Here is a 16286-nt window from a genome sequence, read left to right on the forward strand (position 1 = left end):
AATACATTAAATTTTGGTGACTTGATACGTAATCCCATACCTTGGGTTGTGGAGATAGCTCAGTGGACAAAGTGTTTATTGCACAAGGATGAAAATCAGAATTCAGATCCCCGGGGCTCACATAAAAAGCCAGGTAGACCTGGTAGCTCCCTGGAATCACAACACTAGGGAGTCAAGGACAGGTTCCCTGGGACAAACCAGTTACCTAGGCTAGCAAAAACTGTCAAACCCTGGATTCAGTAAGAGAACCTGCAGCAATAAGTAAGTGGAATGAAAAAGATCAAGATAAAAAATAAATCAAGGAAGATACCCATTGTCAACTTTAGGTTTATGCACATGTGCACATAAGTGTGTGTGTGTGTGTGTGTGTGTGTGTGTGAGTGTGTGAGTGTGTGTGTGTGTCTATGTATGTGTGTATGTGTATATACACACATTTATGACTTCCTCACTGATAATATATCATACACACAGAGATACATATATACTCATGAAATAAAAAACTAAAAGAATTCCCACCCAGAAATGTTTGGCAACATTTGTCTTGATTCTGGGGGTGCTTGTGATGTCCAGTCACACCACATCACCTTATTTACCCCTTCAAAGTATAGTCGTTATGCTCAGGCTTCCTACAAAAAGGACAGACAGGAAGCGGCTAGGGTAGCAGGTCAAACGTTCACTGGCTGGGCTCAAACAGCCTGACTTTCTAGTCTGACTTTGACATTGACCAGCCTGCTAATTTCTATAGAAACGGTTAAACTTCAACTCACTTTTCCCCACTGACTCAAACAAGTTGTACTTGCTCTAACTGGTAGAATAGTCACTTGCTTCTAGTTTTCCTATAAATTGGCTATTAAAGTGTTTTAGAATCCAGGAAGTAATACATGGGTGTCATGAGTATAACACACTCCTGTACTCTCTTTACTAAAATGAAAGACAAAGAAATGGTTGCGATTCAGGAATAAAATAGAAAATAGCAAAGAAAATGTGTAGTTTTTAGTAATTTTCAAATTTTTAATTATTTCTGTCTTTTTCCATTTCATATTCTTTACTGGACATTAAATTTTAATTTCTCTTAAGCATTACAGTTTGAATTGGAAAATCTTTTTTTAATGTAGCTTAAAAACGTAAAAGCAATCTTTGTATATCCATCTATACGTTGTTTATGTCTGTTCATTATAATAAAATGGGAATAGTATTAATATATACCGCATCATAGGCCAAGTCATCTGTACGCCCTGATAACAATATATTCTTATACACAGCCAGACATGGGGTATACATCTGAAAGTCCACCACTCAGGAAGCTGAAGCAGGAGGATCATGTATTCCAGGCCAGTCTTGGAAAATAGGGAGTCTCACAAGCTACATCATTGTGATTTCCAAAGTATAAGAGCATGATCACTACTTTAATCCAAAATCAACACTTGTTATCATGTTTCTTTCATAGTAGGGCACAGTGATATTGACCTACAAAATCAAATAGGTAGGATGTCTATTTTTCTTGTCATTTCTGTTAAACATGTGCATTTAGTTAATAACTGAAAACATTACAAAGAAAACTTCAGTGTAGTCTGACTTGGTGCTGGTAGAGAACAGAGTGATCGCTGAAGTTATATGAGACATGTGCACTCAGTGTAATAAATGTGTTCTCAAAAGTCCTGAGGTACTTAATAGATTTACCAAACTATGTGTATGTTTGTGATGAGTGTTCACATATATGTGTTTGGTGTGTGCTATATATGTGTGCTGTGTAAGTACCATACTGTATGTGTGCTTGTGTGCTGTATATGTACTGGTATGTTTGTGTGATGTGTTAGTATGTGTTTGCTTGAGTCCTGGTGTGTGGTACATATGTGCATTGTTCGTGTGTGTGTGTGTATACTGTGTGTGTGTGTGTATACTGTGTGTACTGTGTGTACTATGAGTATGTGCTGGTATATATGAGTTTTGTATGTGTGTGTATGCACATATGTGCAGGTATGTATTGTGAATGTGCTGTGTATGCTATGTGCTGTGTTTGTGCTGTTTTCTTCTTCAGATGTCTCCTGCCAAAATAAGAAAGACGTCAGTTGCAAATATAATTATCTTTGAAGTAGACACGAAAGATTTTGCTACTATATTAATAGAAATTCTTGGAAGAACAAGTCAAAAGGAGATTTATCATAATTAAATATCTATTAATACTGACTATAAAAATAAATTTTAACAAGGTCTTTAAACATTAGAATTTGTCTAATATAACTTCATTGTTTTAAAAGTTTGTTAAAATTTTTTATACAAAGCATGGTATACTGATAATCTTTATTTTGGATGATTCCTTCACATCAATGTGTGTGTGTGTGTGTGTGTGTGTGTGTGTGTGTGTGTGTGTGTGGTGTTCTGTCTTTTTGTCTCACTTTCTGTCTCAGAATGGTCAGTTTACTCAAAAGGATGGGTCTACAAGTAGGATGAGTTCCTGAGCCCCTCTGCTTCCTCTGCCTGAGATCATCTGCTGAGATTGAGCTCTCATGCTGAGAATGCATCCTCATCTCTCAAAGGCTCCAGTGAATAGGCCATAATAATGAGATAATATAATATGAATTAACATTAGTTAGTGGTTATGATATCAAGTACTTTCGCAGACACTTCACACAGACTAGACAACACTCCAGGCGCTCCAACCATGAGTGTTATTAACTTTATTTCTTAGAGTAGGAAATATAGGTCAGTGGAGTCAACTAATTTGTTTTAAGCCATTCCATTCTAAAATGGTAGCATCAGAAAATGCTTCAAAGTCTCTCTCTCCAGAGAGACTCCATGTGCTAGGAGTTGAACATGGGTCCTCTGAATTATTTCCTGTGATCCCACCAGTCATTTTTGCATCTTTGTCCTTTCACATCCTTGGCTCATTTTCAAACTAGCTCTTCAACTTTTGTTGTTAACTTTCAGATGTGCTTAGTTGTTCTCAACACTGGATTTATAAAATATGTAATATCTTTTCATGCTTTATATTTTAAACCATTTCTGTCTTAAAACTTAGTTTGTCATAGTTTCATTTTTCAAAAAAGGCTCAAGATTCAATTTCTGTTCAAGACAATGTCCCTTGAGCAGCACATGGCAACCCATTCCACTGAAATCGTGGCAGGTTTGGCAGGTAGACCATAGATACCTCGCTGATCACTGTGGCTATAGGGCTATAGGACCCTAATGTCTGATCTTTACACTCCACCATCCTGGAATATCTAGAAGCAATAACTCATCATCTTTTACATTCTTGCCAAACAATTTAAGAGTTCCTACCACTGTTGGCAACCTTGGAAGCTGCAAAGTTTTTTTTTTCCAAGTATGCTTTATGGTGTTCTTTGTATCAAAGTCTCATGGTTAATGCAGACTTGATCACATTAATAATAGTTATGACAATATCACCCATTTCTCTGCAATGATTTTGCAAGTTTTGTTATTTACATCAACTAAATTGCCATAAATATTCTGCCATATGCCCTTGATGAATTGTTCCCATATAACATGTTTGTTTCCACCCAGGCTCTTTGATGATGCTACCAATAAGTTGAACTTAACAGCCTTGGGAGGGTTCCTCTACCAACTCAAGAAAGCATCCCAGTCCCAGCTCTTCCATTCCGTGACAGACACAGTTGATTACTCTCTGACAATGCCAGGTAATTTTCCCTGAAGAAACTGTTGGTAAGTAAGGAGGAAATAGCCCCAATCGTTGATGCCCTCTTCTCACCATGTGTGAATGATGACAGTAAAAATCATAATTATTATATTTGAAAACACTCATCTGTGTGTGCTGGGCCCATGTTAAGCACTGGATATGAGTCATCACATTCATTTAATGATAATGAGAATTTTAAGGAGTAGATATATTTACCCCTTGTTTTATACGTGAGATCATTGGGGATTAGAGGGAAATCCTTGGCCCATTCCAGTGCAGTTACTAAGCAGGTCTGATTCCACAGCCTTATAATTTATACCACTGCCTCGTGTCTTTTTCTCTGTGAACATGGTATTGAATCAAGGAGAGGTTTTGGTCCTGCTAAGTAACCACCTTGCTGGTTTTGTATAGAAGGCTCTCACCTTCCTTGATGAGCCATCTGAAACTGTCTTGCTATCCAAGAACACAGCCTTGATTTTCAACTTCTCTTTGTGCTAGAGTCTATTGAACTATACCTAAGTTTGTGCTTTCTCATCTCACCTTCTTGTAGGTGAATTCAAGTCTACCCATGATCAAAAGAGTGCTCTGCACCTGTTCCGCCTGGGGGATGCCATGCTGAGAATTGTGAGAAGCAAGGCCAGGCCCCTGCTCCATGTGATGCGCTGCTGGAGTCTCGTGGCCCCACACCTGGTGGAGGTGAGACTGGAGGTTGGGAAGAGCCTGTCATTGTAAACTCTAAGGGAGTTCTGCTGCAGAGTCAGCATAGAGGCTGTATTTAGAGTGTGAGGAGAGCTCTCTGTGGCCTGGTCACAAGCATTATTGTTCTGATTGTATAACCAAGCATCTGAAGGCTTACTTCAAAAGGAAGGACTACCATGGTGTCACTATGGCCCAGTTCTTTTCCAAGTATACAGCTCAATTATTTTCCTTTCAAAGCTGGCTGTTTTATTTTCTCATTTTCTGCTCTCAATGTGAGTCTGGAGGTAAAAGAAAGAATCCTGAATCAATTCTTTTCTTTGAGGCAACACCTTTTGGTTCTTGTGTCTCTTCTCTGTTAACTCAGTTACTAAGGACATGTTACTTTAGAAGGGGAACCATATAGCCTGGTTTTCTCCATAAAATGAATCCTAACACTCTTCTGCTCTCTGAAGGAAAGCAGTTTTGGAGTATCCCTATGTCTAACCCTCTCTGCTCATGATGACTGCCTTTATTAGTCTTTGCTGGTGCTGTGACTCGGGGAACTTAATGAGGGAAGGGTTTATTTGGACGTAAGCTCCCAGAGAGCACATGATGACAGGGAAGCACAGCTGGAGCAGGAAGCTGAGAGGATAATGTCTTCAGGGATAAACAAGGCAGAGTAAACAAACTGGAGTTAGGGAGAGGGTATAAAATCTCAAAGCCCACCCCTAAGGTCACTTCCTCAAGCAAGGCTGTGCTGCCTCCCCAAACAGTGTGCCAGCTGGGGGATCAGGTGTTCAATAACTACCTCAACGTATGGGGATCATTTCTCATTCAAACCACTCCACCAGCTAAGTAACAGAAACCATTATTGTTGTATTTACAATAACTGGTCATAAATGTGCTCTAGTGCTTACCTAGTAAAGATATATAAGAAACTATTTTACAGAAATTAAATTATTAGCCTAAGCATAGACTAGTAAAGAAGAAAGGTAGAAAATAGCAATTTAGTCAAGGCCAAAGACTGTATCAGCTAGGTATTATTAGGTATAATTAGCTATGTTGAAAGCCTAGGAGTTTCAAACAGTAGCCATTTCTTTAGCTCATGATGCTCTGTATCATAAATTTGAAGAAAATGCTTGGGTAATTCTGGTCTGGACTACTGTGCTGCCTAGTTTTATTTCAGCTTCACCAAGTTAGATTCATTTGGGAAGAAAATCTCAATTAAGAAAACACCCCCAGATTTTGTTCAAGGTTGACCTTTGGGCAAGCCGGTGGAACATTTTCTTGATTGACAATTGATGTGGTAGAGCCCAAATCACTCTGGGTGGTGCCACCTTGGGCTGGTGGTCTTGGGTATATAATAAAACAGGCTGGAGGGCTGGAGAGATGGCTCAGCAGTTAAGACAACTGACTGCTCTTCTAGAGGTCCTGAGTTCAGTTCCCAGTATCCACACTATGGCTCAAAACCATCTGTGATGGGATCTGATGCCTTCTTCTGGTGTGTCTGAAGACAGCTACAGTGTACTCATATAAATAAAAAGATTAATAAAGCAGGCTGAGCAAACAATAAGGAGCAAGATGGTAAGCAGCATTCTTCCATGGCTTCTGCATCAGTTTTTGCCTCCAGGTCTTTCTCCCCTGCTTGCATTTCTTCCCTGACTTCCCTTATGACAGACTGTTACCTGGAAATATAAAATGAAGTAAACCCTTTTTTCCCCAGGTTGTTTTTGGTCATGGTGTTTTAGCATAGAAATAGAAACCCTAAGTAAGACAGCTAGCTTGGCTGAGCCCACATGGTTTTTCTTGTATGCTGTAGTCCACTGATACAAAGACAGGCACAAATTGGTTCTTGGTAGCTTTAACTGGACAGGGTGGACATAGTTCTCTCTCCACATAGACTCTAATATAGGTTTGCCTCTGGCCAACAGTCTCCACCCATTCACATGGTCTCCTTTGGATTGCCCCAAACAGTGAGAGCACAAACTTCCTATCACAGTTTTTTACATATGGAATGATCTCTATTGTGCCCATCTGTTGTGCCATTACACAAAGCAAGTTCCATGTCAAAGTTGAGAGCCAGTGTGTTTAACGGTCCGTTCTGCTGCTCCGGTCCATGGGTCAGGGCCTAGCAAGAGGGAGAGTTGGGACAGAGAGACGAGAAGAATGGAGACAAGACAGGAAGTCTGATCTGGAGACGAGACAGAGTCTGCTGAGTCTGCTCTGGAGATAGAGTCTGCCCTGTTCTCTCCTCAAGTCTCTCATTTTATATCTCTCCTCAAGTCTCGCCTTGAGTCTCACCTTGAGTCTCTCAAGTGCTGGGATTAAAGGCATGTGTCACTACTGACTGGCCTTGATTGAAAGGATCAAGATAATTATCTGAGTGTGCTCAGCTGTTGTAGGCTGTTGAAAACAAGTCTCAAGTTGAAAACAAGGCTCAAGATGGCTGCAAAGATGATAGCTCCTTTCTGCTCAGAGTTGGCTCCCAACAGGTCCCTGTTTTTGATTTTGTTTTCAAAAGGGAAGGCTGGGAAAACTTACGGAAACCGTGCCTGTCTTAGGTTGGAACAAAGGACCCCAGCCTCCCTTTCCCGTCTCTGGATACTCAACAGCCATTGGTTGAGCTTCTGTCTTAGGATAGTGAGACCTCCCAGTTTGGGGCAAGGGTCTTGAAGTGTTCTCTTACTCGTCGTTGACTATCTGGCTTAGCGCATAAGTTAGGGGTTAATCCTCATCAGTCTTGATGACAGAGGTTTTGGAGTCCCCTACTTCCAGCCTGTAATAACGGACTTATATGGGTTTCATTTGAATAGCGTCTATCTATTGCCATACAAAAGCCATCAGTTTGTTGAACAACGTGAACCCAAGAGACAAGAGACTTAGCAATGCCTGAATGATTATTGCAAAAGCAACACTCTTTTTAGGGTAGCACATAACTCCTTCTGTTGGAAGAGTAAAAAGTATAAGCCTCTTCTATTCTGTAGCACTATTTCAGCTAAGAAGGATAATGAATTTTACAAATGCATTATAGCAGATTCCATTCTTTCTAAATCTAAATCTATAGAAGTACAGAACTGATCATAGCTTTGATCTTAACAAAACCAATAAAGAAAATCTCCGTTCCTATCCCAGTCAATCCTAAACCCAAAAAACAATTATAGTAACTGTGGTAATGGGTTTTCTCCTGAGTCTAAACAATATACCCCACTAAATCATAAATCAGGGAACCAAAAGTCCAATAGAGCCACCCTGGAGGTGTCGGTGGTGATGTCTTCTTCCGCACTGAGAACTTCCCAAGTCTGGTATGCTGGTTGATCCGCTCTTGTTTGAAGACAATTGTGAAGCATCTTCATGTTTCCTGTAAAGAAAAAATACTCTTCTCAGGGGGTTTCTCCTCCCTGGATTTGTTATTGTTGTCTATTTGTTTGATCAGTCTCTCTGGCAGCCAGCATGCAGCATCTGCCATTTGGGAATATATGCAGACAGAACCACTTCCCCAGATAAGCACTGGATCTGGCCCATTCCAGGTTCCAGTTAATGGGTCTTTCCAGAGGACTGTTGAAAAATTCTTTTTGGTATCAGGATGCCAGAATCTATCTGGAACAGATTTTCCTTCAGAATCCAAAGTTAAAAAATTTAAAATAAAGAGCATGTGATGAAGGATATTTCTGGGGGATCCCTTAGTAGGGTACCATTCCCCATTTTTAATTTTTTCGAATTGACATTTAATGGTTTGATGTGCCCTTTCTACCATACCTTGGCCCTGTGGATTATATGGAATACCTGTTTTATGTAGTATTCTCAATTTTTCACAAAATTGGTGGAAACTGGAGCTTGTATAACCTGGGCCATTGTCAGTCTTGATGTGTTTTGGCACACCCAATACAGCGATTGTAGCAAGCATATGATTGATCACATGTTTGTTTGCTTCTCCAGTTTGTAATGTAGCATAAATGAAACCACTGTATGTATCTACACATACATGTATATATTTTTGATTTCCAAATTCATTATAATGAGTAACATCCATTTGCCAGAGACTGTTTGGTATCAGTCCCCTTGGATTCACACCTAAATGAGGAACTGGTAAAAGTTTAACACATGATTGACATTGTTTGACAATTTGTCTAGCTTGTTCTCTGGTAATTTTAAACATGACCTTTAAAGTTTTAGAATTAAGGTGATGTAACTCATGAGCCTTTACAGCCTATTCTAAGTTAGATGGCAGATCTGATAAAGTCACTGTGGCTATTCCAGTGGCTAGATCTGCCTTGGCGTTTCCTTCAGCGAGAGGACCTGGTAGCCCAGTGTGGGCTCTCAGGTGTCCTATAAAGAATTTACACTTTCTTCTCAAAATTAATTGTTGGCACTGTAAAAACAAATTGGCTGCTTCTGAGGAGTGCTTTATTTGTGCAGCAGTTTCTAGCAGAGGAATAGATTGAGCTATATATGAACTATCTGTGTAAATATTAATGGTTTGATTTCGAAATGTTTGAAACACAGCATGTAATTCAACCAATTGAGCTGACACAGCTGATGTAGCAAAGGAAATTACTTGATTCTTAAAGGCATATGCAGCCGTTCCTGATGAGGACCCATCAGTGAAAACTAGAAATGTTTCCTTTATAGGTGCATGCGCAGTACGAGATGGAAAAACAAATGCATGGCAATTACAAAATTGAACTAATTTGTCTGGCAGATAGTGGTTATCTAGTTGACCACCAAATGAAGCACATGCTATAGGCCAAACTTCAGAACTCTGCATAAGCCAATTAACCTGATGTCTTGTATATGGTTGTACTATGACATCAGGATCTTTTTCAAAATACTTTTGACTGTTATCTCTGCCTAACATAATCATATCTGCTACAGCTGCATAGTATGGATAAAGAGCCTTTTTAGGGGATGAGGAAAGATGAACCCATAATATGGGTGCAGTTTGCCAAAAAAAAAAAACTGCAGTAGGAGTTAGTTTAGTGTAAAAAATAAGAAAATACAAAGGCTTAGAATAATTAATATGAGTTACAAATTGGGATGAAATAGCATTCTCAACCTTCCATAAGGCTTTTCTACCCTCCTCTGTTAGAGCCCTGCCAGACTTAGGGTCAGGATCTCTTTTGAGAATGTCAAACAAAGGTTTCAACTCTCCTGTCGTAAGTTTCAAATATGGTCATAGCCAATTAATGTCTCCCAACAGTTTTTGAAAATCATTAAGTGTCTTAAGGGAATCAGTCCTCAAGGTGGCCTTACTGTTAATAATACGTGGACCATTAATCTGAAATCCTAAATAAGTATATGGATCTTGTAATTGTACCTTTTCTGGTGCTACTTGTAACCCTGCAGTCTGTAAAGCTGTTTTAAGATCATCAAAGCACTGGAGTACCTGTTTTCCATCTTTTCCCACTACTAAAATATCATCCATGAAATGAATTATGTAGATTTGCTTCCACATGGTTCTAACACCCTCTATGTCAGAAGCCACAAACTTTTGGCACAAGGTAGGACTGTTAGCCATACCCTGAGGCAAGACCTTCCATTGATATCTTTTCATAGGTTCTCTAAAGTTTATAGCGGGAACACTAAAAGCAAAGCGCTTTCTATCATTAGGATGCAAAGGGATAGTAAAGAAACAGTCTTTTAAATCTATAACTATTTTATAATAGCCTAAAGGTATGGCCACTGGTGTGGGCAACCCAGGTTGTAAGGCTCCCATCAGAATCATAGTCTCGTTAACAGCCCTCAAGTCTTGCAACAATCTCCACTTTCCTGACTTTTTCCTAATGACAAATATTGGGGTATTCCAGGGAGGGTTACTCTCTTCTAAATGTCCTGCCTGTATTTCCTCCTGCACTAGCAATTGAGCAGCTTGTAATTTCTTGGTGGTTAGGGACCACTGATCCACCCAGATGGGTGAGTCCTCCTTCTAGGTGATGGGATCGTCACAACGCCCTAGGGGTGCAGTTGAATCAATAGCTCCCATCAAAAATACCCCAAGCCTCTTCTTCCAGAGTTACCATGGACCTCAATAGGATGAGTAATCCCATTTTCACTTTTTCCTAATCCTTTCCCTGGAGAAAATCCAGAGTTTATCATTTGAGCTGTGATTACTTCATTAGGGCTGCACATAATCAATCCCAAATGGGATAATAGATCTCTGCCCCAGAGATTATTGGGAAGGCCCGGGATGACATAGGGTTGTATATTCCCTGTATTTCCTTCTTTATCTTTCCATGTCAGCACCTTAGAGCTTTGCTGTGGATTTTGACTTTGGCCAATACCCCTTAAATTGGTTAAAGTTGGTGTCAGAGGCCAGGTGGCAGGCCAATCACTTTGATTGATAATGGTCACATCAGCTCCTGTATCAACCAAACCTTGGAATGCCTTCCCATCGAGCAATATTGTCATCATAGGTTTTTGTTTAACTATAGGCTGCACCCAGTAGGCATCAGAGGAACCAAAGCCTTGATCTCTTCTCTTAGGACTCTTATATTTGTGATTAGTAGGAATCAATGGAAGTACCAATAGTTGAGCTATCCTCCTTCCTGTAGGAATAGTGACTATATTCTGTATTGCCTTGGCCATTACCTTAATCTCACCTTGATAATCATTGTCTATAACTCCAGGAAAAATTTGTAGTCCCTGCATAGTAGCACTGCTTCTTCCCACTATCAGGCCAAACACATTTGGATAGAGTGGTCCAAACACTCCAGTGGGTAAGGCCTGAGGTCCCATTTCTGGGGTTAATACTGTGTGGGTGGCAGAACTGAGGTCCAGTCCTGCGCTTCCTGGGGTTGCTCGACTAAGTTCTGAAAGGGATTGTTGTTTGCTGGTATGATACTGACTGCCCCATAAGCCTGTTTTGGCATGTATTGGCTCGGGGCCTGGGGCTGGCCCCGTTCCCGTTTCCCTGATTATCTGAAAGAGTGTTTCCTTGTGCATCTGTCTTGGACCTACATTCACTAGCCCAATGACTTCCACATTTGCAACGTGGGCATAGGCCAGGCTGTTTTCTAGGCTGTCTCTGGGTTAACTCATTTTCTGCTTTGCAATATTTTGCAAAGTGTCCAGGCTTGCCACACTCAAAACAGGCCCTTTTGTCTCTACTTGCCAGAAAATCTCTTACTGATTGTACTTGCATGGCGGCTGCCATAGCTAAGCCCTGTTGGTAAGAGGGCCCTATGTCAGAACAGAGTCTGATATATCCAGTAAGGTCTGTCTTTTTCCTATAGGGTCTAATGGCCGTTTGGCAGGCAGGATTTGCATTTTCATATGCAAGCTGTTTCACATAATCTACACCTGCCTCTGCATTACCAAAAATCCTTCCTGTTGTTGTCATTAATTGATGAACAAAATCAGAAAATCATTTGTCAGGCCCTTGTGTGACTGAGATCAAAGATGCACCAGGGTCTCCCTTTACCGGGAGTTTGTGCCAAGCCTTCATGGCCACATTTTGAATTTGAGCAAATAAGCCTGGGTCATGTTGTATCTGGTTATCACTAGAAGCAAATTGCCCTTCTCCTACTAAGGCATCAAAGGACCAACCATTACCTGTCTGAATATTTCTCCTAGCTGTCTCTTTACAATTCTCATGAATGATACTCTGATTTCCAAATAAGATAGTCACCACCACTAAGAACTGCTCTCACTAGAGTATTCCAATCACCAGGAGTCAGCCACTCCTCTGCAACAGATTCTAAGATTGCAAGAGTAAAGGGAGCAGTGGCACAATAAGGTGCCACTGAATTTTTTAATTCTTTAATAATTTGAAAATTAAACCCTGTGTGATGTCTCCAAGCAACCTCTTGAGCATCTCTAGTCTCTGATTCAGGGAAAGCCTCAGCCTCTCCCTCCTCTGGCTGATCTGTGGCTGAACTAAAACCAGAGAGCAGGGGCTGCCTTTGGACTCCGAATTGAGGAACTTGAGGACCTGAGGGATTTTCCTTGCCCTCTCGAGACATCTTCCTTGTCTTTAATTTTTGTAGGTGATTAATTAAGTCCTGATACTCTTTTTCTAACTCTATTTGTTGTTTAAGCAGAGAAATTTTGTCCTGTAACTCCTTTCTGGAATCTACAACGACCATCTCCATAGCAGGAGCATCTGGAGGTGGAGGAGCAAAGGGAGGGGGCCTATGGGAAGAGGACCATTCGGGGTCATAATTTTTGGCTGCCTCTTCCTCTAGGTCAGCACAATCCAGCTCTGTCAAATCAACTACTTCAACCTTTGGTCGTATTTTGGATTCTATACTTTTCTTTTTCTTTTGAACATGAAAGACAGCATTTAAACAGCAGAACAGAAGCAAACAATTAACACACGTAAGCAGCAAACAACAAAACAAAAACAGAGAGTTGAGTTCAGGCTGACTTATTTCCTGCCCCATTATCATTACTATCACCTACTGGTCTCCACACGGCAGGTTCCCATGGCAATCACCTCCGTTTCACTTCTGAATTTTCAGTGGACCCTTCTTCTGGTAATGTCCCTCACTGGGTCTCTCGTTCTTGCTGCCCCGAGTTGAGCCTCACTTTGTAACAGCCCGTTCTGCTGCTCCGGTCTGTAGGTCAGGGTCTAGCAAGAGAGAGAGTGGGGACGGAGACAGGAAGAATGGAGACAAGACAGGGAGTCTGATCTGGAGACGAGACAGAGTCTGCTGAGTCTACTCTGGAGATAGAATCTGCCCTGTTCTCTTCTCAAGTCTCTCCTTTTATATCTCTCCTCAAGTCTCGCCTTGAGTCTTGCAAGTGCTGGGATTAAAGGCGTGTGCCACCACTGCCTGGCCTTGATTGAAAGGATCAAGATAATTATCAGAGAGTGCTCAGATGTTGTAGGCTGTTGAAAACAAGTCTCTTGCCAGGGTATATGGCTCAAGATGGCTGCAAAGATGATAGCCGATTTCGGCTAAGAGTCGGCTCCCAACAAGTGTGAAACAGTCAATAAAGAACATTAGATCCAAACTGTGTAAAACAATTTGAATTCTCATTACAACTGCCCCATCTCACTAGGAGACAAATGATCTTCATACGTTAGGCGAATTACTAAGGGTTAACCATGAGCAGTTCCCAGACTAGGTTATTGTGAACATGTTCTGTACTGCTGAAGAAATGTTCTATGCTGCATAAAAAAGAAAATAATAGAAACCATACTCTTCCAGAGACCTCAAGGTAACACTGAAGTTGTATGTGACCAGTGGTTAAATTTTCAAGTGCAGTTTAGCATATATATCATCTGTACACTAAAATTCCTTAGAAGTTTGAATGTAAACAGGATTGTCTTTTCTACCTTCAAATAATGAGGTTGCCTCCAGAAGCCGTATTCTCCTTGCCTGACTTCCTGTTGGCATTTGCCGTCTCTCATCTTGTGTAGGCTGCCTGTCACAAGGAACGTCATGTGTCTCAGAAGGCTGTTTCCTTCATCCATGATATCCTGACTGAGGTTCTCACTGACTGGAGTGAGCCACCTCACTTTCACTTTAATGAAGCACTGTTCCGGCCCTTTGAGCGCATCATGCAGCTGGAGCTCTGTGATGAAGATGTTCAAGACCAGGTCAGTGTCACGTGGTCTTCTGCATCCCCTCTCCAGGGCAGGGATTTGGTGAGAGCAGAGGCAGACACTGTTCTCTGTTTTGCATACTGACCTCCTCAGCTAGTGATGAAAAGAGGTAAAATAACCTGGCCAGGATCACCTGGTGGTTGGTGGAACTGAAACACAGAGCTAGAGAATCTGGCTGGATTGATCTGTATCTTATCTAGACCACACTATCCACCACAGTCATCCTGTCTAATGGGAGACAGGTGGAAAGAAGCCAACTCAGTGACCTCACCTGTGACACAGTGGTGGGCAAGAGCTCAGCAGGCCCTTTCTCTGGAATCAACTCAGATGTTGGATAGCTTATTCATTTTCTTTAAATGCAATGACATACTGGCAAGAAAATGAACACTATTAAAATACCCCCAAAGTGACAGTCAGAGAGGGGTCGGCACACACACATCCTCTACCCTGGATGGTTTCACTGTAGGGAGGTATACTGTGCCATCAGATGCAGCCAGAGCTCATCACACCACATTCTCAATGTTGTAGAGCCAACGACATTGTCTGGAGCTTAGCTTTGCTTAGGCCAAGCTTAAATACAAACATGAGTAGTATCAGAAAAAAAAAAAAAGAGGGGAAATGAGGACATATAGAAGCAAAATTCTTCTTTTTCCCCCCAAAATAAAGTTGGTATTAACTAGAATTGTAATGTACCAACTTGAAGGTGCATGCTATAATCCCTTCAGCAAATTGAAGAAAGTAACACATACATAAAGAGAAGTTTTGCCAGGCAGTGGTGGCGCACGACACTCCCAGCACTTGGGAGGCTTGGGAAGCAGAGGCAGGCAGATTTCTGAGTTTGACGCCAGCCTGGTCAACAGAGTGAGTTCCAGGACAGCCAGTGATATACAGAGAAACCCTGTCTCGAAAAACAAAAAACAAAAAACAAAAAAAAAACCAAAAAAAAGAGAGAGAAGTTTTAAAAACAGATACTCAAATGACCATGTGTTTAATATTAAAGAATGTGGTAAAAAGTAGAATGGAATAACCAGTATGTGTGGGAAACAAAGAGCAAAGTGCTGGGTGTCTATAGAGCTTCATACGTGATAGCATTGAGGGTACTCAGCATCATTACAAAAAATGTAAATTGAACCCACAGTGAGTACTGCTTCACCTACTGGGGTACTTAAAACCAAAGAAGAAGTAATAACTGCAAGTGAGGTGTAGAGGAAATTAACATCAGACACTGGATATGAAAGCAAATTCTTCACTTAATTCAGAACACAGCCTGGCAGTTCCTCCAATAGTATGTCCCTGAGAGAAATGAAAACTCATCCATGGAAGTCTTCATCACAAATGTTTGTAACAAAAGTCATATCATCAAATGAAATCAAAAGCCAGCTGTGTTGGTCTACGTCGCCTATTCCAGGACTTAGGAGGCCAAAGCAGGAGGATCACAAGACTGAAGCCAGCATGTGCTATATAGGAAGTTCTAAGCCAGTTTGAGCTACTTTCTTGGTGTGAAAAGGAAGGAAAGTGAGCTGAGACAAGAAGACAGTTAAGAACTAGAGCTATGCAGATTCTAACTTTGAAAGAGTTGGCAGAATTGTATCAGTGTCAGATCAAAAACAAAAGACAAGTGAAGAGTATTATTATTACTAGAAATAGGTATATCTAGAAATAGTATTAGTATTACTAGAAATTAGTATTACTAGAAAACCTAAAACTCGAGTTTTATAATTATAACTAGGTCAGTTTATTGAGAAGACACGTGAACAAAGATGTCTCTGGGGCTGTGAAGATGGTTCAGTCATTACAGTGCTGGCTGTCTAAGCTTGAGGACCTGAGTTAGATCCTAGCACCTATGCATAAAGCAGGCATGGTGGTGCATAGTGTAAACCCAACACTGGTGAACTGGAGACTAGAGAATCCTTAGGGATCAATGGCCAGCTAGCCTGGTCAAATCAGCAAACTCCAGATTCAGTGGTTTCAAAACAATTAGGTAGAGAACAATAAAGGAAGTTACCCAGTGTTAGCTTCTGGCCCTTACACATAAACCCATGCAAGCTTATAAATTCATGAAGAACAAAACAACACAAAGGAGACATAGACAATGTAGGGGTCACAGTTGAAAAGAATGGGAAGTTATTATTTAATGAGCACAGAATTTCAATTTAGAAAGATGTAAATATCATGGTGATGAATAGTGATGGGAACTGTATTAAACTTTATGAGCTATATACAACTGGTAATGTGATATTTACATTGTACACATTTTCCTGTGATTAAAAAAATTGTAATGCAATAACATAACACTTCCCTTAAAGCAATTGATAGAACAAGTAGACATCAACTCAGGGCACCGATAATAAGCAGTGCTGTGGACCAGTCTAAGTGACAGAATGCACAACACTGTGGACCAGTCTA

General features: G+C 40.8%; 1 protein-coding gene across 1 annotated transcript in view; it reads left to right on the forward strand.

Annotated features, from left to right (window-relative positions):
- Positions 1–16286, forward strand: part of Arfgef3 (ARFGEF family member 3) — a 165077-nt gene that overhangs the window by 115535 nt on the left and 33256 nt on the right. The window contains exons 20-22 of the mRNA XM_028782607.1: positions 3523–3656; positions 4206–4351; positions 13695–13874. Of these exons, the coding sequence (XP_028638440.1) occupies positions 3523–3656; positions 4206–4351; positions 13695–13874 (460 nt within the window). The remainder of the gene's footprint in view (positions 1–3522; positions 3657–4205; positions 4352–13694; positions 13875–16286) is intronic.

This window comes from Grammomys surdaster, unplaced genomic scaffold (genome assembly GCF_004785775.1).
Source record: "Grammomys surdaster isolate TR1022 unplaced genomic scaffold, NIH_TR_1.0 806, whole genome shotgun sequence".
Classification (NCBI taxonomy): Eukaryota; Metazoa; Chordata; class Mammalia; order Rodentia; family Muridae; genus Grammomys; species Grammomys surdaster.